Source organism: Nipponia nippon, unplaced genomic scaffold (assembly GCF_047370975.1).
Source record: "Nipponia nippon isolate SJK-2023a ecotype South Korea unplaced genomic scaffold, ASM4737097v1 scaffold_1, whole genome shotgun sequence".
Classification (NCBI taxonomy): domain Eukaryota; kingdom Metazoa; phylum Chordata; class Aves; order Pelecaniformes; family Threskiornithidae; genus Nipponia; species Nipponia nippon.
Window position 1 is genome coordinate 71,678,562 of NW_028262290.1, and position 23,620 is coordinate 71,702,181.

Consider the following 23,620-nt stretch of genomic DNA (forward strand, 5'->3'; position numbering starts at 1 on the left):
AAGAGAGAGAAAGAGGATGAGTATTTAGACCTTTTGAGTATAATGTAAGTACTCACAGGCTGCAAAATGAGAGATTTTATTTACCCAGGTGAGAGAAAAGCAGGAAATTGCCATATTATGTCATTTTCCACTGAGGAACCTTTGGTGGACTTGCTGTTTCCAGGAGGGCGTAGTGTTCCTAGAAGTGAGAATTGATTTAGATTTTTCTCTCAGCATTCCACTGTGAAAACAGAAACTGAACTTTTGCCAAATTCTGTAGCAGTATCTTTTTTTTAAAAAAATCATTATTACAAGAAGGTCATGTTCCTTTTAAATCACAACACTTTACATGCATGAAATCTCAAATGCTCACTGCTTGTTGTCTGCCTCATCCCAATATTTTACAAGTGTGGAGTAATGATAGCTTCCTCGTTCATGCTGCATTTTGTACATAGATTTCAAAGCATTTTCCAAAGAAAGGGAACTATAATTATGCAAGCGTTAGAGATGGGGAAACAGAAACACTGAGAGGTAAAGCAATTTGCCCAAGGTGACAGGGTAAATTAGAGGCAGAGTCAGGCATAAATCCCGCGTCTCCTGCTTTTTGGTTCCTTGCTAACCACAGCCTTGCTTGCACTTGATGATGGTATCACCAGCTTGCAAGAGCAACAGCAGCAGGCAACTGCTATGGGGTTACTACGAGATGTGCCCTGATGTGAAATTGATACAGGTCTTAATGAGGGCCCACCTGCAATCCCTCTTGGTCATGATGGTAACGGATAAATGGTAACTGAGCTGGAGGGGCTTGCAGGGCAGTGCTGGAGGCTCCTTACTGAGCCCCAGATGGGTAGATGGGAGCTGCTGAAAGGCAGAGCAACCTCTGTGGTTGCTGCACAGAGGAATCCTCTCTGCAAAAGCACTGCGGCACTATTAACCTCGCATTCCTGGGGATGCATTTCTCAGAAATCAAGTCCATACAATTTGTTCGCATCAGTGGCAGTCAGAGTTGCTGTTCACAGAGAAAGAGGCCCCTGTAGCAGAGATGTGGAGTTGTTTTGCCCCACAAGAAATCGTGCCTTGGGGAGACGCAGTGGCAGCCCTTGCCACCTTGGTGCACAGGGGAAGGATTCCTGCTCTCCCACAGCGCAGGAGCACCCGAATTATACCGCTAGCTGTGGTTTATTTGGCATGTAAGATTGATTTTAAATTATTTCCTGTATATTCACAAACCCAGCAAGTAGTTTCCCTTTAAAGCGCACCAGCTGTGACATTCAGTAGGTTCTGTAATTTCAAATGAGGCGCTAAGAGACTACTCCTTTCAACAACTTTTTTTTTTTTAATGAGGGTGGGTACCTGTTGCAATGAATCAATTAAAACTCTTCTGACACACAAGATGTGTGTTGCCAGACCTGTTTCACAGGTTTCTCAGGAGGGAGGATAACATGTGACAACACACAGAAGCCAAGAGTACTGGAGAAGATCAGAAGCCTGCATGAGTGAGCTCAGCTTTCCAAAATATTTTCTTAAAGCGCTATTCAAAAGACCACTGACCTCTGCAACAGACAGCACCATGGTGGAGCAAGAGATGCTGCTGTCGTGTGCTTATCCTCAAGAAAAGTGTAAGTGACCAAATATGATTTTGTATAAGAAATGAAAACAGGACACTGGAAAAAGGAAATGAAAGAAATGATCTAGCTAGTGTAATTGAAAAGACAGGGAGTAGAGTGGAAATGCTAAAATAAGGAAATAAGGAAGCTATTAACTTTATATTGTAGGCATGCAATTGAAATACGATTAGTGTACTTACAAGCAAAAGAAAGGATGCTTGTATGAAGAACTCTGATATAAAAGCATCTTGAAGAAACTTGCTTTAATCTTTGACTTTCCACTTGTATTTGCAAAGCGCTGTGGCATGGGGCTGCTTGTGTGGCAGAGGACGTGAACAATGAGCTTTGATTTAGTAACTGGAGTGGCAGACTGGAGTGCTGTGAAAGCCTTTTCTAGAAAGACATAGTGTGATTAATAACAATGTCTTTTTTTGTTGGTTTTTTTTTGATAATGCAAAGCGTCTTTTTCCTAAGGCATCAGCAAGCTTTCTAATACTTTATCCAAATGTCAGGTGAGAGTTACGGTACAGTGCAAATATTCCCAAATCCATCCCTCTTTCCCCAAAGGAAGCTGTCACAGAACTTTTTTGCTAACCAGAAATTTTATTTTTGTTACTAGAAAATGTAACACAGGCAAGAAAGAAAAACAACAACAACAAAAAAATTTGTACATGTTGGCTTTTAAAATGATTAGGAATGTTTTAAAAGACTTCTGAAAAACACCAAGACAGATTTCCAGCATGCCAAAGATGAGCATGACAGAAAGGCAGAAATGTAGCTGACTACAATAAAGTTGGGTAACTAAGTCCGGACTGGACTTGTCTGAACAAAATACTAAGCAAAGGTAGAAACGGAACTAGTATGTCCTGAAGCCACTTCAATACACTGCCAGAACAAAGTTCAGTGCAAAAAAACCTTTTCTCTTTGAACTCAAGAAACTTTGCCTTTTGAATGGCCCGGCTTGTTTTGGCAATTTCACAAGAATATTATTTAAAACTTACTCCAGATGGAAGGATCTTCTTTGTTCTGGACGTAAAAATGTCACTTTGTACAGGGTTTTATGTTGGTTATCAAGAGTGGAATAGGACAGGGATGTCGGCAAAGATGCAGTTTACCCATGGAGAGATGTTTTCTATTTTGTCTTGTTTTCTGCTCCCTGCAAAGTCCCGTATGCAAAAGGCGACAGTTAAAAATCTTCCTTACGGACAGTGTCCTGCTGAGCTGACTTAGGAGCCACCCAGCTCGTAACCAACTGACTGTAACAGAGTTTAAATGAAACCTGGCTGTATAAAAACCGTGCTATAAAAGAACAGCGATGCTTTCCTTTCTGCTGCCTAGTGTCCTGTTAAAGGTTTTCAGAAAGCAGGATGACAATAATTTATTTTTAGCTTTGCTGTAACCTAAGAAATATAAGTGAGCATTTTTCTCTTTCATGGACTGATTTTTTTTTTTTTTTCTTTTCTGTTGCTCACTTTAATGTTAAAAAGAAAGCAAGAGTCATACTGGGGTAAAATCATCCAATTGCCTTTTATGGAAGACATAAAAGGTAACTGGAGCTCTCAAATTGCTCAGTTTTGTATATGAAAGGTAACTTTATACTGTGTGTCATTGTTTTTGCATGTGTGTAAGAGAGAAAGGGAGATCTCTCAATCTGAGTTTGGCCCTCAATATTGCAGAAATGTGCCATGCTGCACTGTAGAGGCTGAAAAATTTGCACGGAAAAATCAAATCAAACCCAAAGGAAATAAACCCATAGGAGGAAGGAAGCCATGCAATACCTCAGGATGGATGAGCTGGGTCCTCTAATTACACCTTCTGGTGTCATGAATCAGCAGTGATCCCCCCTGAAGCCAATGGAGTTACCCCATGTGCTGAAGAAAGCACTACATGGAGGACCAGCCTCGTTGCATTTACAGTATTAAGCACTTGCCAGGAAGAGGTAGTGCATATATCTGACATGTTCAAAAGACAAATTGAGCACTGAATGGGCCTGTTCTAGTTGTAAAGGGTCAAATTGTGCCTCAGTGGGAGATGCCTTTCAGCTCAAAACTAAGTGCTTTTTTGGACTGGTCCAAAAGGTCAACTTACTGCAGATTTTAGCTTATAAATAAAAAACTAAGTCTTTTAAGAAATCCTTTCTGCTAAGCAAAACGGGCATGGTACATCTTTGGGAGTCTGCAGCTACTTGTTGGGAGCCGTTGGCTTTGTATCTGTTGCTATGTGAAGTCAATAAGAAACTCAGAACTTCATACCTGAACCTATGATCTAGCTGTCTATGAGGATGCATTTCCATGTGTCTTCTGCTTAATGTCATTTGTCTCCCTAAATGTCTTTCAAGGAAAAACTAAGACTTTTACGTTTTTTGGTTTTTTTTTTTTTTTTTTTTTTTTTGTGCTCCAAGACACACCAGGGTGGTTACAACATTGAAAAACTAGCTGATAGTTAGTCATGGGACATGTTTTTCATACGTCCATGAAGGTCCACTGCTATAGGACCAGGGTATTTGCTCCACAGGTGAATACTGCTCTTTCCTTGTGAACATTAGCTGGGTTTTTCTCTGGTTTGTCACTCTGTTTCACCAAGCAGTTGGGGCAAACTACTGATTAGCAACGTCTGGTGTCAGGTATCTCTCCAGGAGGTTTGTCTCATGACAGATATGACAAGACTAGGAAGATAAAATGTCCCAAAACAGCAGCACAGAGGTTAAGATCCCACCATCTCTTGCTACTGTTGTGGGTTTTTTCCTGTCTCAAAAACTATTAATTGTCAAAACGATGTTGTGGGAGGTGTACATATCGCATATAGGCACAGCTGCCTCACTAGGCTCAGCACACCACGTTCTTCATCAACTCTTTTGAAGCCATTCAAAAAGCCCCTCTTGGCAGAGAAGGTTTTCAAAGGAAAATATACTAAATTAGCCATTACAATGGATTTTACTCCTCTTAGAAAACAAAATGTATGTAATAAATGCAGTTTCTTCTGGAACAGTGGTAAACAGACTTCTCAACTATGTGACATAGTTCTAGATAAAATAGGAAAATAATAGAAGGTATCTTTTTGCACTTCTCCCTCTGTGTTATTGGTTTTTTTTAATAATGGTTTCATAATTTTTCTTGTATTTTGAATATTTTCTGTTAGTCTGCTCCTTTTGGTAATATTTGTGTATTCCCAGAGCCCAGATATATATATATTTTTTTTCCATAACTCTAGAAGAGCATATGACAAAAGCACACTAGCCTAAGCCTTCACAAAAAAAAAAAAAAAAAAGAGGAAAGAAAGTAACTTTGGACAGCACAAAATTAGCCTGAACAACTTTTTTTAAAATACACAGCAGTTTTGCACTTGTACTTTAATTACCTGTCACACACTTAATAACCACTGAAATTATTTTTTTCAATCTTTCCAAAAGCCAATCACTGTTAAGTTGAAACCAAGCAAGGAAATTTCAACCTAAAAGGATTTGTGTTTGGGATGAGGGTTTTTTGTTTGTTTGTTTGTTTGATTGTTTTAGATGATTATGTTTTCCCAGCCATGAAATGTCAAACATACACTTTCAGGATGGCTTACTTAGATTTCAGATTTGAAAAAGCATTCTAAAATTACTATATCTCATTCTCGCTGCTTAAGAGCAGCACTGTGGTATTATATGTGTGCTGATGGGAAAATGTGGGAGGTCTCAGTTCTCTCTAAGACTTGAGGAGACAAAAACGTGGTGATCGTCTGAGAAGAATCTTTAAAAAGTCTTTTTCTGGAAGAGTTTTCCCAGACATTTGCTCATCCTCAGCCTCATTTCTGTTTTCAAATCTATAATCTTTTGTTCAGAATGCATTTTTTTAGACTTTGACCATTTAAACAAATGATCACTCTCAAAGCAGGAGTGATTCCCTGTTAATGACCTCACTGACTTTTCTTGATGCAGCTCCCAAATTTGCCAGTAAAGACTTCAGATTTTTTTTCTGTTTGTTTGGCTTGTGGATTGACATATTAAATCATGTTGGACTAAGAACTGGTCCCAGGTGGACCACAAGAAAAACAGACCCAGTTATCTCCTCGTGGACAGCTACCTTTTAAGGACCTACCAGGGAATCAATTTTTAATCTATCTATCTAACGCACACACTGCAAGTTCCAGTTAATGCACATTTTAAATCAAAATGTCATGCGGTGTTATATTGAGTGTCTTGGAGAAATCAAAATATTCTGTCCCAATACGTTACTGTTCTTGAACAGAGCTGTCATATTGTCAAAACAAAAGATTTATTTAAGGAAATCTGTTTTCCAGGGAACTGTGCTGCCTGACTGTCAGCTTTTTTGGCTCCGATTTTTTGATAACTTGCCAAATTAACACATCAGTGTATGTCAATTCAATCTATAGCTGTAGTCAGCTAATAGCAAATGAAGTCTGTATCACTCCTTACTTTTTGAAGGTCAGATATGTCCAAAGGAAGAAAAAATAAACTGAAAACGAGCCAAAAGTAATATACATGCTCTTCATATGCTCCTCATTTCGATGCCACATCGGAAGATTTTTCCAGGTGAAGTCCTCTCTGTTGACTTAGCTCTGGAAGAAGGGCTTGTGCAATGCAAGGGTGGAGCCCAGGTAGAAATATAAGAAGGACAATTGTACCAGTCAAAGGTTGCCGAGAAGTGTATTTGGGGAAATTGTTTGTTATGCTCACTCTGAGTAGATGGGCCACTAAAATGCTTCTCTGAAAAACACATAAAGTGAGTATAACCAATGCTGGCTACTCGTTTTGCAGACAGATGATCTTCGTTGTCCCAGAAATGTGCCAGGCTCAGCTGGAAAAGGAGCCGGAGTGAACACCCGAGCTCTGCAGGCTCCTCCGGGGGCCTGGCAGCTGCATAAAGGCTGCTCATGAACACGGAGGATGCCGGGACTTTGCCCACACGGCGTCCTTGTGTTTAATGTTTTGCTGTTTCTGCTGCTGTGGTAACGTGGGTGGGAATGCTACCAGCAGCTGGAGGCGTTCAGCTCCCCGTGCAGGAACATGGGCTCTGAGGGACAGTGAGCGGCTGGCCTAGGCTAGCTTTGCAAGGAAGGGAAACAACATTGAGGAAGAAAACAACAGAAAGAAGTTTAAAATGGACTTGGAATATGTTTGCTGTACCGCTCAGCATACACTTTGCGTCTCAAAGGCACATACATCTATGGTCCACTGAGCTCCTGGGTCTGGAAAGGTTCCTGACTCTTTGGAGAGTTTTTCCTCATCATATCTGTGAGGCTTCTGCTGCGCTGGATTTCCAAGAGATAGAGGCTCTACTGCATTGGCCACATGGAGCTTTTGGTAACGAGGGGTCTGCTTACTTGCATTTATCCTCACCATCCTATAGCATGGCCTTGCCTCTAAAAAAACCCAATTCTGCTATCATACTTTTGGCCCAGTTACGCTGTCAATTGTATCGCCACCGAGTCGAAGTTGTAATGGGGTAACAGAGAGCAGAACTTTGCATGGTGTTTCCTTCCAGATGGATGGTCTAGCTTGGAGCACTGTAGTCTGCAGGAGGCTCTATCCCTTGCTGCTCATATAAAAAGGAGCTAGGTGCCAAATCCATACAAGATTTTCCAATCTGGGACTTGACCCAACTGAGGCATTTAAGACTAAAATCCCAACAAAGCTGGTGGTGATTAAGTTCAAGGACTTACTTTCTCTTAAGTTTACCAGAAGCTTGGAGCTGTACTTCTATGCATGTCCTGAGTTGTCCCAATCTTGGAGGAGTTGAGTGAGCAACTGAAGGCTTGCTTTGTACATATCCCTAACTAAGCCTACTGTAGGGATAGTCGGTCCCACATGTGTCCTCAGAGCACGCTCAGCTTTCAGGGACCTGTTTCTCACCTTATCACATGCAGTGTCTGTTGCTGTTTGCTGCTGAAATGCAAAATTCCTCTCCTCTGCCGTAGCACTATGTAGTAGCCTGAGTATTTACTTAGAGGACTTGGAAATTTTCTTTCCCTATTTGAACAGGCAATATTCAAATATATTTGGACCCATATATATTTGGGTTCAAATCTATTCAGTCTCTTGACAGAAAGCCTGGCCAGCAGGAGAGAGGCCACTCTGGCCAGGGGCAGCCCCGCTCCAGCTGTGTCACCAGCCTGGTGGTGGTTACAGCCCTCGCTCCAAGCAGAGCTGGCCAGGCCTGAGTTTTAGTTCCCCTGCTGGGACCCCTTTTTCTTGTAGTTCACATACAACCACCACTGGTGAAAACACAGAAGATCAAGCATAGACACAGGCCAGAAACCTGGTTGCCCTCATGCCAGGTGAGTGTCCTGAGCATGAGGAAACATGACTCGGTTGCTTAACATGCTCTTTCTCTTTATGGACTAATGAATCTTGAATTGTTTTCTGCACAGTTGCAGCTGGAGGATGAGGAGCGTATCCCTCCAGCCCACTCACACTGGCCTACTTTAGAGCTGCTAATTGCATAATCTCTGGGGAGCAGGGGGGGGTTGAAGCCCCCCTCCCACACACACTGTGCAGCCAAAGCGGGGAACCCAACTTAGGACATCCGCTTCCCAGGTTACCGCTTTAGCAGCAGGGTGTCATATGAACGCGTGGCAACTGTGGCAAAGGAAGAACATTAAAAAGCGTAAGGCCTGCTCAATTCTCTGAAGGGATAAAAAAAAAAAAGGAAAAAAAAAAAAAAAAGCCCACAAAGCTATATTTTGGAAGGAATCTGGTTTGCAGATCCCGACCGAATGCAAGTATCTCCTTGCAGGTGGGTTTTAAGGTGGGTTTCAAGGTTCCTCTCCCCACCCAGCCAGCTTTATTGGCTAGGTATAAGCAGGTGCATGCTAAGCTGCTTGGGGTTGTTATTGCAGGCACCTAACACTCTTTGTGCACTTTATAGATCTATTGCTCAGGGTTCAGACTCTGCTCAAAGGCCTGAGATCTTAAATACGGGGTATTACATCAAGTTATGCTGAATCACCTAAGCCCTTTATTGAATCTGGCCCCAGTGCATTTTTCAGGCTTATTTTCAGGGCAGCAGGTATTATTATCAGCAGTAACTGGGTTAATAACAGGGCCTCCAAGAGAGAAAGCAATTTGTAACACCTGTGATGCTTTGACTGAAACATGCTCATTATCCATGTTCCCAGTTATGCAATAAGCAGAACAATAAAAAAAAATTACTTCTCTCTGCAGAAATCTCTACAGTGCCTGCTGCCTGTATATGGCCACTGTATCCTGTTTGCTCAGTACTTGCACAGTTACAGTTGCCTGGAATGTCCTCAGCAGAATGCCCCTTGAGTTTTAGTAACTAGGCATGGATTAAAAAAATAAATACAGCAAACGCCAAAAAAAAAAAAAAAAATTAGACATTTATCTTCATTATGGACAGACAGTTGTTGTTGCACACTTGAAGCCTGACAGATGTGGTTTGCTGGCAAGTGGGTGAGAAAAAAGCAATATCTTAATTCATGTTGGGAGGAGGGGTGAGGCTTGTCTTCTTCAGTTGGAGAGAAAAAGGTCTGAAAACTTTCAAAGTTGTTCTTAGCAGCTCCATACACAACATATGGTTCTTCCTGAGTTTTTGACCATTCCCAATGTGGGACTCTGCCAAATGAAAGTTAAACAAAAGTTACCCTTACAAAAATATTTAGGAAGCCCTGTTTTAGAAGTGAGTGCACATGTTGGCTGTGACTCAGAGCACACCCACACATTGGGTAGACAGATTAGCATCTAAACCACTAGGCAAGTTCCAATTCTTGCTCAGAAGGTCAAAAAAGCCTGGGAAATGGCCATTGCTCCCTTTCTCCTCAGCACAATTATTTTTTTCCAGATTACAAAGTCATTTTGGATGGCACGGCAGCAGTGAAGTCAACTGATTTATTGTCATAAACAATTGTCTTCCAATTTGGGAACCAATTTTGTCATTTCTGGACAAAAGAATAAAGAGGGGATTAAAAACAAAACAAAAAAAACCCACAAAAAAACCCCCAACACACCAAAACCCAAACCTTTTCCTTTGGATTTGTTTGTTGTAACATTTGTTTCTGCTCCACAGAAACCATTGGGATCTGTAAAATGCTTACTAGGGAGGCACATATTAGATGGAAGAAAGATGAAAGCCAAAAACCTCCTTGATAATATGCTTGTTTTGTCCAGAACCGAAGAAGGTCAAATCTGATGTCATTTTTTTTTTTTATTTGGTGTCATATTATCAGAACACAACAGCTCAAAAGACCAAGACTGCCATATGCATTTCACTTGGCTTCCACATACTGTAGCTGGCCTGTTTCCAAGCTACCTGTAAATAAAGTCCCTGCAGCTCCTCCGGTGTTGCCAGGAAGGTAATGGATGCCCACCGCCTCTGCCCTCCTTCCGATGCTGAGAAAACACAGGGATGGAGTTTGGGGTAGAGCTAATAGGAGCCTTTATTAGGCCAGAAATTAAGTTGTCCTGAAGTTTGAGGTACCTCCTATCTAAAAAGAAAAAAAAAAAAAAGTTATCAACCACAATTTCTATACTGATTGACGTTTTATGGGTTGTTACTAAAAAGGGTTTAATATAGCACTGGAAGTTTGTGGCTTGTCCTGAAAACCTAGGTTTAGTCTTTTCTAGAAACCTCAGACATTCACGCAACCTAAAACATGAATGTTTGTGGAATCAAAACAAAGGAAATAAAGCTCAAAGCTTCTGGAGGTGACAAAAGTATGTAAACAAGAGAGAGGCAGAAGTAAGGTCAGAATCAAAAACAATTTCAAGATTTCCAGCCATGGTATCAAATCAAAATCTGATTGCAAAAGGAAGCTGGCTAGTTAGGCAAGATGCAACATCAAGTATTCTAAGTTAGCTCCAGGGTTTTTGTCTGTGCTTCATTCAGTACTTTTACTGTCACGGTCCAGATAATGAGGCGGCAGATAATATACGGTGGGCATGGAGAGTGACAGCAGAATCTGAGTAGAAGAAGCACTTTTTCATTTTTTTTTTTTAATGATAATGGAGGAGAAGGGTCAGAAAATCACAATGATGTGAATTTCAGTAATATAGAAACAGCCCCGAGCTATATTCACTGCTGCAGGCTTGCCATGGAGGAAATACAACAGATCTACAAGATGTGTGGCTATTATTAGTATTGCAGCTGTACAGGCAAAGCAGGGCTTAGTTATATCTTTATTAAGAGCTAATCCCTTGCAAAACCATGGGTGGAAATATTAACTCACCTTGCTGGCTTGCGGCTTGGATTTCTCTTCCCCTAGTATGGCTTTTCGCTGAGCTGCCCGTTGATCTCCGCGCTTCAGAGACAAACGGCCTTACGATCTCCCTAGAGAATCCTCTGCCAATGTTAAAAACAGCAGGAACAAGAGAGAGAAAAAATAAATGGCAAAGATGAGATGGCTTTTCTACCTTTGTTCCTCCTGCTGGTGCTGTGTTAGAGGTAGTCCAAGAACTCGGACTGTAGCTCCCATTTCACTCGCACCTGTAAGAAAGACAAACACCTACAGAAGCGCCTAGAACCAGTGCTCAGTAAAACCTGCTTTTCTTCTGCATTTGCAGTGCCATTTCAACAAGCTAGCTCTTGTTTCCTCTTCCGGAGTAACTATCGTGTATTCAACACTGATGGTGCTCTTGCCAAAAAAGTTTTTCTTATCAGGATTATGCTTTTGCAAGATGAAATGTCAAAGAATCTGTATGATTAATCTTTTGAACTTTTCCTCTTAATAAATACAGAATTCTCTCTGGCTTCAGAAATGTTTTCCATTAACTCTTTTCCTTCAACGTTGAGTGAAACTTTTGAAGTTTATCAGAATTATTTGGGAGACTATTCCTATTTGGATTTTGCTTTTTTATTAAAAAAAAAAACAACAACACAACAACATTAAGAATATTTTTCATTCAATTTTATTTATTAAATAAATGAGGGCAGGTCCTTTTCTTCCATCATAGCCCTGCAGGAAGGAGCTACCCAACCTTCCTACAAGCAGTACTGGGCAATTTTGTCATGCTTCATGAAAGAGAAATTACCCAGGGGAAGAAAAAAAAAGCGTGTTTCTGTAGGAGGTGCTGTGCTACCCATGGGGATTGCCCTCGGGAGCAGCGAGGGGCCATTACTGCTCTGGAGCTGCGGCGTTCCCCAGGCGTGCAGGGTGACATCTGCCATGGTCATGACACAGGATGGGCTGGCGGCGCCTGCGTCCCTGGTGTTTTGTAACCACCTGAGATGACAGGAAGCTATCGGCCATTAAGTCTGTTTTAATAGCTAGTAGTCACGGCTTCTATGACTGAAAAGCCCATGGAAACCGTGATTCTGCTCTGCCGTTTCGGGTTTTGCCTGTGGCATTTGTTTATATGTTGTGAGAGAGCTCAGGCAAGTTGTCTTCCTTCCTTCCACACCTCAGTATCATAGTTTGTTTGCTGTTTTCCCCCCCCTTCCTTGTAAACTTTTTCTTCCTTTGTAATACCAGCTTCCCCTCACTGTCGATCAGAGAGGGCCCTGCTCTTGGCCATGGGAGGAGAAGACCTGGGATGAGAGCTGGTGGCAAACTGTCTAGACATCTCCCCTTCCCCCAGGGAGGCTAAAAGGATGGGATGCTGTATTGAGTTTGCACGGAAAGGTTTTGGTAGTGGCGGGGCTAAAGGGGCGGCTTCTGTGTGAAGCTGCTAGAAGCTTCCCCTGTGTCCGATAGAGCCAATACCAGCTGGCTCCAAGACCGACCCACCACTGGCTGAGCCCATCAGTGATGGTGGTAGCACCTCTGGGATAACATATTTAAGAGGGGGGGAAAAAAACCCTGCACAACTGCAGCTGGAGAGAGGAGTGAGAATATGTGAGAGGCACAACCCTGCAGACAGCAAGGTCAGTGAAGAAGGAGGGGGAAGAGGTAGCCCGTGGTGAAGACCATGGTGAGGCAGGCTGTCCTCCTGTAGCCCAGGGAGGTTAACGGTGGAGCAGATATCCACCTGCAGCACATGGAGGATGCCTGAAGGAGGCTGTGACCCTGTGGGAAGCCCGCACTGGAGCACGTTCGCTGGCAGGACTTGTGACCCTGCGGGAGACCCATGCTGGAGCAATCTGTTCCTGAAGGACTGCACCCCGTGGAAGGGACCCACGCTGGAGCAGTTTGTGAAGAACTGCAGCCTGTGGGAAGGTCTCATGTTGGAGAAGTTCATGGAGGACTGTCTCCCATGGGAGGGACCCCACGCTGGAGCAGGGGAAGAGTGTGAGGAGTCCTCCCCCTGAGGAGGAAGGAGCAGCAGGGGCAACGTGTGATCAACTGACTGCAAGCCCCATTCCCCGTCCCCCTGCGCCACTGGGGGGAAGGAGGTAGAGAAATCAGGAGTGAAGTTGAGCCCAGGAAGAAGGGACGGGTGGGAGGAAGGTGTTTTAAGATTTACTTTTTATTTCTCATTATCCTACCCTGATTTGATTGGTAATAAATTAAATTAATTTTTTTTCCCAAGTCGAGTCTGTTTTGCCCATGACCGTAATTGGTGAGTGATCTCTCCCTGTCCTTATCTCAACCCATGAGCCTTTCGTTATAATTTCTCTCCCCTGTCCAGCTGAGGAGGGGGAGTGATAGAGCAGCTTTGGTGGGCACCTGGCATCCAGCCAGGGTCAACCCACCACAGATGCCTTTTACCTCCAAAGGCCTCCTGGTGCCTGCAGGCTCAGCTGGAGGCATCCAGCCCTGCTGCGAGTGCTCAGTCCAAAGCTGTGTGGAAACACGGTCTTCGTTACCTGTTGAACCTCAGGTAACGCTTTCCATCATTTTGGAAGGAAAAGGGCCAGGCTGGGGTCCCACAGCTTTACTCAGACTGCCTTGCTGGTGTGATTCGCTCTGACTCTCTGTTAGAAACCCCACTGGTATTTATCAGTCAGCTTTTGGGTTTTGTAGCTAAAATGCCCTGGCTAACAGAGAAGAAAGATGAGCAGGTTTCTCCCTAAGTGTCCTCCTGAATGGCCTTTTGCAGCTTGAGCTTTCCTGCCCTACAGGTCAGCCCATGGAAAAGCGTTCCTTGGGAGCAAAGTGAGGCCACCAAATCTGAAGTGAGTAAAGTGAGGCCACCACTTGGCCAGACCTGACCTGAGCGAAACTTGTGGAGAGCTGTCAAGTTGCTATGCCATAGGCATGTCAGGAGAAAGAGTGGGAGAAAGAACAGGCTCCTGGTGGCAGAGTGTTCCCAGGTTCCAGATGGACTACTAATTGATTATCACTGTCGCTTGATTTGCTGCCATTTGTTTTTCTCTGCTATGTAAAGGCTTAGCAGCAGTAGCAACTACCAGACAGCTATCCTCTCTCCCAGCTCTTGCTGGGAATATATAATATACATGTGTAAAGTGAAATCTTATTTTCCAGCTCTACAAAAAGGAAGAAACAGGTGTAGTATCCAAAATAAAAAAGCATTTTAGCAATCTGAAGTGTACTCTTATTAACACTGGACCATGACATTTTCTTAAGTGTACTTGATTCCATTAAGCTGGAACTGATGACACATTTAACGCCCCAAGTCTGCAGTGGTTTTTTGAACAATATCTTTTATTGCTATTCTGGTATAATTGCTTGAATTTTTAATGAGACCAATGAAACTGTATTCATCAGTTTAATTTCTCTGAAGTATTTTGTCAATTCTAGGAAATGAACAAAAAGTTATTATATAAAAGAAATATACTGTGTATCTGAGACTTGAAGCAGAGCATATTAGCAGTAATCAAGTTCATGCTTATTATCTTTACAGCCCCATAGGTGTGTGTGGTGCTTTGTAGGCAAATATAATGACAAGCCTGTGCTTTTTTTCACTAGGCAATAATCTATCAGGTGACTCATTCCGTCAGCTTGATTTTATATGCTCAGATAATCTAATATTGAAAACCTGGAAAGATGCACCAGACTAACTGATGCGACGACTAAGCAAACAGCATGCACCACATACTGTCAGTGAAAAGGCAGGGCTCTATTTTAATCTCAGATACACGATTTGGTATTTTCATACCATATATTTTTTGGAGGTGGCCACCATGCATTTTACTAGATTAAATCTTGCTTAACCAAGGGAGGAAAACAGATCTGCAAGGCATCGTTTGAATCAAGTACATCCCTATATCCACTGAGAACATGTCAGCACCGTAACAAAACTCTTGCAAATTCTTCCTGCTGCCCCCATAGCCATAGTCCTTTCCTAAACTGGGGTGCAGGTGTTTACAAAGCATGAGTGTTGATTCCTAACGGGGTGATAAGGAAGAGAAAGAAAGCTAAAAACTGACAGCAGAGTGCATCTACTTGGCAATTTCTGTGAGCTTGAAGGAAAGACAGATATCAAATTGGACTTGTTATACTAGCTGCTTCCCTCCAGAAAGACGCTTGCATTGTTTGCCACTGTTACTTCTCTGCATGGAACGTGTCTGCTGTGTTTTGTGTCAGATAATATGAGTTAAACAGAAATCTGATTCATGAAACTGGAATCTTGAGAGGATAAGCTTCCTGGCAAAAGGGACTCCTCTCCTCTCTGGTCTGATTATTGGTCTGGTATGACGATTCTGCTGGAAAGGAATACTTAATAAATAACGTACTATGGGCTATAGAGCTATATAGGTGTAGTGGATGTTACCATGGCCCCCTGGGCACAGTGGCAGTGCAGCCTGCACATGTTAAGTGAAACAGGGCAGTTCCTAGCCCGGCAGTTCATGTGACTGTGCATACATGGAAAATTTGACTTTATAAGGACATGGCAAATTCCTTCCTCGCTTTTCGTGCCACACTTTTGTGTCTACTGCGTCCAAGATGGGTGTAGTGATTTTCCTGAGTCTGAGCCACAAGACATCTGCTGGAGAACTAAAGGGAGGAGAATTTCTGCGAGTAATTGGTGGTGACGGATGATAACAGCTTCTCCAGGGCTGCGGGCTCTCCGCCGTGGGAGGGGACCAGGCTAGGCGGGCAGCTGTGTCCCAGCCCAGCTCAGCAATACCACCTTCAAAACAGCCTGTGCTGGCTGCTTTCCTCGTGTCTCCAGGGTTTCACCCCCACGACACTGCAGACCTGCTGCCAGCCGCGTGCTCTACCCATCCCACGGTGGAGGAGCTTACAGCTGGAGACCCCTCATGTAGCACTCCATACGCAGGCTGACCGGCTCGCGGCTTGCGCTTCCCTTCTGAGTCTCTGCAAAGACAGGGTCAGGGTGCTGGCTCTGTGCTGGCTTCAGGAAAACTCTGATAATGTCTGGTACCTCCAGAAATGGTCCCTGTGAATTTCTTTGTCGTCTTCAACAAAATGTTTGTTGGCCATGTGTCACGGGTGGATATATGACATAACAAGGAATCGCAGGTCTTTTGTGTAATCCACTGTCAGCCAGTCAGTGTAAAATGCACCGAGTTGTATAGGTTTTTTGAAGTTATAAGCTTAGCTAAAGAAGTTCATTTTTAAAAACAAATGACAGGGAGCTGGCTGGACAGTGGTTACAAATTGAAAATGGATTAGCAGTTTTTAAAAGAAAATCCACCGTGTCTGCAAAATACATAGAAAAAATAGGAAAAAACAGATAAAGCAGAAAGGACAGGTGAAAGGTACTATTTTCATTTTCTGGTAGGGTGCCATTTTGCAATTGCTAGGTATTAGCAATGTGAAAGGTGTGCATTACAATGACAAAAGAGTCATTACGCCAAATTCCAAAAAGTATCTTCAAACTTTGCCTTGTTTTTGATGTAATATAACCTGACTTTAGATCTATGTTTATGTTTAAAGGAGTGAATTAACCCACTTGGTAATTGCAGACTAGTTTATCCTGCTTTTGCTTACTATGGGGGAATAGTGTCGCGGGGCAGTTGCTACAGATCACTCAGTACACCCTAGCTGTTTATGTTGCCTTGCACAGGTGATCACACTGTCACTTGGCTCTTTACTGCGCCTAAAATGTATCGCACTGATTAGTAAACCCAGGCAGCAAACCTGCATAAGAACCACTTACAGTGGAGAGTTTTGTTTTGAAGAGAAAATCGTGGGGTGGGACAAAAGGCTGCTCCAAAAAAAGACTTGTTTCCTCTATCAATGATTTTAAGAACTGATTTTTGAATTTTTTTTTTTCCTTCTAAAATGTGTTTTGGCTTAACCCCATGTTTCCTTCAGGCTTGTGGTACAACCTGTGCCTTTTTTAATCCCTCCTTTCAACCCTTCTTACGTGTGATCATTACTCTTCCTCTGCCTTGGGCTGTATGACCACCTAGTGCAACCACTCCTAGTGGGGTCCCAGTATTGCCATACCCTCTCTGTCCAGCTCACAGAACAGCCCAGCTGCATTTGGAGGTTTAAGGCCACTTCTGTGGAAGACAATATTGTCGACTTACTAATAACCTGTGAACAGTTTTTTCAAAACATTACTGATTCTTCTACTCACATTCACAGTATGTTATAGCAAAGGATGAAACAGGCCCGCTACCCTGTCTCTGAATATTTCCTTGAAAACACGCATACGTTCCTTTCAACCTAGATCTCCATCACTGGCTGGGAGTAACCTGCTGTGTGACGGGGAAGCTTTTTCTTCTCTTCCAGGGCCTGCCTTTCTGTACTTGAAACTTCTCCATAATGCCAACAGATCATTCAGTCTCCATAGGTTTCTAGATCCAAGATGTAGCAACAGTTTGGGATTATCCTTTTTTCTTTTTTTTCCTTTTTTTTTTTTTTTTCACTGTGGTGAATTGTGGGAAGACAACATCCTTTTAGACCATTCCCAGCTGAAGGCAATTTCTCAGTATTTGGCTTCCCTATTGTTTCTTCAGAGCCTTATCCCTGTCTCTATTTTGCTGTTTCTTGTTTCTTTAAAACTTTTGGTTTAACCCTATGCATTCAGCCAGAAGACCATCATGCGGACAGCCTGAAATCCCCAACACCGGTAACAAGGTGTTCTCTAAGTGGTGGGACTGTAATGAGAAACTCTGGTGCAGATTCTGCCATGTTTAATAAGATGCATACTTGGTTTTCTACCCTTAACGGTGTATTAATAGTGTTTCTTTTCCAACTTTACTCACCAGCCTGCTTTCCTGAGATTGTAGGAATTGCAGAACTGTCTGACAGATTTGATCAAAACTAGGTTCAAAACCTTTTGGGGGTGTGGGAAGAGAGGAGGGTGACAGGCAAGCAAAGAAGCACACTGAGACATGGTAATGTAATACTTATTTCCTTAGGACACCAGACCAGAGTGTATCACAGATAACTTTCTCCTCCTCCACAATATTCCAAAATAAAATTTTAGTGAATCTGAATAAAATGTCAAAATTTGAGTTTGTTGAAGGGAAACAAAACAAAACAAAAGTGATTTGGAACTGACTTTTGGAGAACTTGAGAACATTGCAGCCTTCTGTTCTTAAGTAAAACAAAAATTAAAAAATAACCCTCTCCAAAATCCTGCAGCCCTGTATGGAAAAAAAAAAACAAACCCTTACTCCTTTATTTCTGTTTTCCTCTTCTAATTCCTCCTAAGTACATAAAGGAATCAGATTCATGTGTCAAGCATGTCAGCTCAGAAGATAAGCATTTTCAATTGGTATAACAAAGCACTAATTGCTCCTACAAGTTCCAAACATCTGAACAAAGGCAGGTCTAGCATATGTCTTTTTCTTTTCACATCATCTCAAACCTCTTGACTAATTTCTTACCCACTGGCCAAGATTCAAAGAAAGCACTTAGATGAAAAGCAGGGAAATACAAGTCTTTAGCTTATGTAAGAAAAGGGATCAAGTCCTTTTTTTTCTGATTATAATGACAAAGACCGTAGCCATTCCTGTTCATCCATGTTTCCAATGCAAAACTGTTCTGGGTGTTGCTCTTTCTAACCAACAATGCAATTCTGCTGTTGGGAACGGAAAGCTCCACAGCTTTCCCAAGTAGGGGATGCTACTGGGGTTTGGGGCTTTTTTCTTCTTTCTTTCCACTTTTGGACTTCAGTTGAAGCTGATTAAAATGAGAATTTCCAGGTTTATTGGGAATCCAAAGATTCTGAAAAAGGACAAATATTCCACTCTAGAGGAACAAAACCAGTGTTTGAAAATGCTTCGCAGTGGCAGAAAAAAATTTTTTTGAAACAATCAAAACATTTTGTTTATGAATGAAATTGAGCTTGAAAGTCCACTTTCCACTGCTTCCGTGTGGCTTTTAAGATCCAGTGAGAGGAGGGACCAGTTGTGAGATAAAAGTCTGGAAACCGCTGGTTGAGTCAACTGGGATTTGAGGCTTTCAGGCTCCATATTGCAGAGTCCAAAGCTAAGTTTCAGTGAAGCTAAAACCCCAGGGTTACAAGACCCTTGTTTCTCTGGCAGAACCTGAGGGTTTTTTTTATTCCATGTGGCAAGGCCGTGCAGGAATCTGGCTGAAAAACCCACAAGTATTACAAGCACTACAAGCTGTGGGAGCACCATAGCCCATCAGGTGTCTTAGGATATCTTGTTTCGTTGGCAGCTTTGGGTCATTTATTTTTTTAACAGTTACACTTTGAAGAAACATCTTAGTTCTCAGAAATGGAATTTTCCAGTAAAAACATTTTGTTGGAAAATCCCCACTCACCCTGACTTTTTCTGCCTCTATCGGACATGTTCATTCTTTCAAGGTTGAGACAGAGGATTTTTAGGAACAAATAGGGTGTAAATGTGGTGGACTTGGAGGAGGCAGACGATTTATTACTTTGACATCTGGAGGCTGCACTATAATGGGTGCTGTCCTACAGGGTGCTATGACTACATCTTGTGTATTATACAGGTTTAGCCACATTTTTGTGAGCTATTATTAATGCTGACTTGCAGCATACGCCTTTGGAAGCAGTACAGTCAATGCATACCTGCTTACAGTGGGAAACTAAAAAGCCTCAAATTTCCTCTTGGCTGGCTCCTTCCTCCTACACCCAACTCAGTCCGTGCCATTCGAAAACAGAAGTTGACATCAAGTCATTTTCTATTGTTGGAAAAACACTCATAAGAAAACCCACATCCCCTGTTGTAGAGGTATTGAAGGTTGTGGAACAGGTAAATTTGGAGACTGCTGCTTTTTAGAGTGTTTGCAAAATCTCCATTTTTTGCCCTCATCTAATATTATTTTAGTAGTGGTAGCAGGAATGGGCACCTTAGCCACTGTCTAATCAACTTAACCGGGCCTCCTCCCACTCAGGTGGAAGTCTGGTTGGATTTTCCAGCTTGGATTTATACCCTATGGACATGAGTTCAGAGGCACTTTAGCTGCTCTCACGGCTTTAGTTGCCTTGTTGCTGAAGTATAAGTACTGCAGTAGTTATAGGTGTTACTTTTGCACAGCTGCAGAAAGATGGATTAGCTACTGTACGAAAAAACTGAGCTATTTAACCCAGCCGAGATGATCAGCCTTGTTATTAAATGCAAAAATCAGACTTAAAATCAGAAGCAGAAAGCAGGATGGCAGAGACCGGCAGGTTAACAAGGAAAATGCCTGATGGATTCAGACTGGGATCATTTTAGTATCATGAGGAGCCATGTGGAGTTTGAAATACCCATAGAACAGGCAGGTATCGAACCGCAGTTCTCTTCTGCACGGAAACCCGGACAGCTCAGGTGCTCTGTCAGGATTTATCAGTACTGCTCCACTTATTTCAGTGATGTTTTGATACTTCACAATAATTAAGGTATTTTTGTCTGAGGTATGTTTCATCTCACAGTCTTAATTTTGCAGATAGGAAAGATTATTTTTAAGGAAGTGCTTATAGCCCAACGTCTAATTTCTGCTTTACTGGCATAACCAAGAAGAAAAAAAATCAGACTTTCTATTTTAGATGCTTGTGTTCTAACAGCTACTTTGTATCTATTTTTGTACTAAAGTTATGCTACTTTCCAGCTTCATTAATTAACTGGTGCCATGAGTGTTGCATCTGTAAAAGATGAATTTTCTAATGATCCCTTTGGAAATGGTTCTTCTTAAACCACCAGGTATTTAAAGCCACCTTCCTGTCTGAGATGGATTCACTTTGGGAACAATCCCTCCGTAATTAAAAATTATTTTTGGATTTTTTATTTATTTTCTATAAATAAAAAATTATATTTTTTATAATGTCTATTTTTATATAATTTTCTAGTATGACTGAAACTCATTAGGATGTGAGACATCATTTGTTAGAATATCCTTGAGCAGGAGCAATAGCAGTAAGATTCACTTCATTAAAGACAAATGTAATCCTTACAGTAATCGACCTACTGTTCACAGCAAAAAGAACTTCGTGAGGTAATGTTAATTTGAGGCAGAAACCTTCAAAAGTAAAAAAAAAAAAAAAAAAACCTTAAGGTGAAGGTTACTAACTTTCTTTTGTCCTTCCTTCCCTAGTGGCTTTGCCAATCTGTGGTTGTCTTTCCACATATCACACATGATGAAGCCATGTAAATTAGTACAGGCTTCAACAAAGCTTTCATGGATTATGTTAGCTGTCCATCTAATCCCAGCTGTGGTTTTACCTTTGGGAAGACTGGTGATATTGCCATCGTCACTGAACCTGTGTTGAGTTCATTGTGTAAATAAATATCTCTCTTTTTAAAAGAAAAAGTAGGCATTCTCTTAAGGCTACCCTACTATTTCACATCAGTTCATCCTGTGGATCAAGTTGTACAGACAAGGTAAAAGGTGAGGTGTGTTCTGCACCCTCCCTTCCCTGCTTTCCGGGAGAAATGCTGGAGGCTTCAGTGCTGTAATTCCCTGGAGTGCACTTCATATATCCTGTCCCACTTGCTCCCTCCAGCACTGCAGCCCAACCTGGTGCAGGGCAGGAGAAGGAAACTACAGGCTTCCTTGCTACCTAGCCCTCCAAAGGTTCATTTCATACCTTGAGGAATGTCCTTTCATTTCCAGAAGGATAGGATCTGATACAGGGCTAAATCCCAGTTTCCTGTTGCTTGCACCGTCGCTTTGCATTTTCCAGTTGTCTTAGGGATGAAGAAGCCACAGGGTTACACTGTCTCTGTGCAGTACCTAAATCATCATCGTCCTCCAAACCCACTCCTCAAATTCACATACTGCTTACTGATTTGCAATGGGTGTAAATCTTGGGGAGACCCACCCAAGCCTGAAGAGAACGTGTCCCTAATAGTGAGGACTGGGCAAGCCCATGCCAAGCCATAGCTTCCAGTCACCGTCAGGAGTTTCCACAAGCCTGTATGTGAAGTAGCAGCCCAGCCATTCAGCAACGCTTTACCTTACTGAGTGTGAGTATTTCCAGTGGACAAACTACAGATTAGCCAGACAGCTAAGCATTTCTAGAGTGACCACCCTTTCCCAGGATGGTATTTCAGATACTTATAGATGCTATTTGCCTCCAGAAAGGTGGTTTTGTTTATTTTTTTTTACATGATGTAGAAATCCAGCTGAGTGACTGCACACTGTGAATATTTCTTTGCCAGTGCTTTTATACTGTTACAAATATCAGCAGATTACTGAAAGTTGTCTGTGGAAAAGAAAATTATAAATGAAATGCTACCCTGATTAATTTTGGAGCTCCAGCTTCCACTGTAGTAGGTTTGGGATTTGTTATCGCAAGGTGCTGGGTGCTCTACTACTACCTCCTCTTTGTATTGCTGTGATTGAAAGCTGAAGACATTTAGCACCATAAAGAACTGGGAAAAGGTAAAGCCCTTGAAACGAAGTTGCGCCTTACTCTCATCAGGCCATATATTGTGGTGAGGAGATACCAGACCCTGTCTTTTGGTCCCCAGAACAAAAGCAGACAGGATTACAGCCTTATGCGTTTGGAGAACCCAGGTGCATGATGCTCTTGTGGATTTCTGTTTCAGCTGAGCACAAAATCGTTGAGGTTCAGGAAAACTATAAGGAAAAAGAAGAGGTAAAGGACAGCACGTTGTGATGGCATCTTCCTTCAAGCACACAGTCCCTAAAAGGCCATGACATTTACACTCCTGTCCCTTTCTGAACTTCAACAGTCTCTGCTATTGGAGCTCCCTGTGACTCACACGATTTATTTATCCCAAGAGGCACTAAACATTTGATACTTACTTCAGTTCTGTTTTGAGTAGTGTTACGACTAGTCTTTCAGTTTTATAAACAGCTGTATGCAGATGATGAGATATCCAGGCTTATTGTTGTTCTACGTGTGTGTAGGGCAGCTCACCGCCCAGTCACCAGTCACAAGTCCAGTGGGGAGGCCGGGATCATCACGGAGGCACGGCCACCACAGCGGCCCTTAACATTGGATTTCAACATGGCTGTTGCCAACAAGGGTCCCAGGCAGTTACTGGTTGATAGGGCCGACTGGGAGCAGAGGAAGGTTGCTTGGTTTTGTCTTCAGAGATCATTGCCGCTCAGACGCTGGCACCCCGTGACAGTACTAGGTTATCTGCAGCAAGACTTTCTAGATGATGCCATGGATAAAAAACTCACAGCTCCGGGAAGCCACGGCTGGCTGTGTCCATGCAGGTCACTCAGAGCTCACCTACAGCAGCAGCTGCAGTAACGACAGCGCAGGCAGGCCAACCGGCACTTCACCGGCACATCATCTAGGTCTGCAAGCAGAGTGCGAGCAGGCAGAGCTCAAGTCACTGCTACCACGGGCAGTGCACCGTTGTCCATAGAAAGCAAGGGTAAACCCAGACCCAGAATTTACGTCTATTGAAACAACTACATTTCAAATGTTACTGTAAACCAGTACTGGTAATGGTATGAGCTGACCGAAACTGAAGTTAGTTATACTTTGCTTTCCCTCTCCTTCTCCAGTGTCAGAACTGGAATAATACACTTTCTGCCTGTAATAATGTTTCCTATGTTATTTTTTCCACATTATAACGCACTTTCATTCATTAATTTTCTTAAAGAATGGAATGTTTACTTCCTTCCTGCATTTGGCATTAGTTAATGAAGCGCAAGCAAATGTTAACTGAATTCTCAAAGATGCCTATCTGTTCTTTCCTTTTTCTAATTAAGGTTCAATGCAGCCAAGACCATGTGGGGAAAATCTTATTCCTATGCTGGAAACAAATGCAAGATTCAGCCCCAAATAAATGTTAATTTCAAAGCTGTTCGTGGCTAAAAATAGGAGAAATGACTGTTATCTCAGAATCAACAACTGC

At 42.4% G+C, this 23,620-nt stretch overlaps 1 protein-coding gene across 2 annotated transcripts in view; it reads left to right on the plus strand.

Annotated features, from left to right (window-relative positions):
* Positions 1-1,405: 1,405 nt before the first annotated feature.
* Positions 1,406-23,620, plus strand: part of PTPN3 (protein tyrosine phosphatase non-receptor type 3) — a 177,737-nt gene continuing 155,522 nt past the window's right edge. Inside the window, exon 1 of one of the 2 annotated variants that reach the window (XM_087759510.1) lies at positions 1,406-1,598. In XM_087759510.1, the coding sequence (XP_087615636.1) occupies positions 1,472-1,598 (127 nt within the window). In that variant the 5' untranslated portion in view covers positions 1,406-1,471. The remainder of the gene's footprint in view (positions 1,599-23,620) is intronic. The other variant, XM_087759519.1, reaches the window with a different exon arrangement.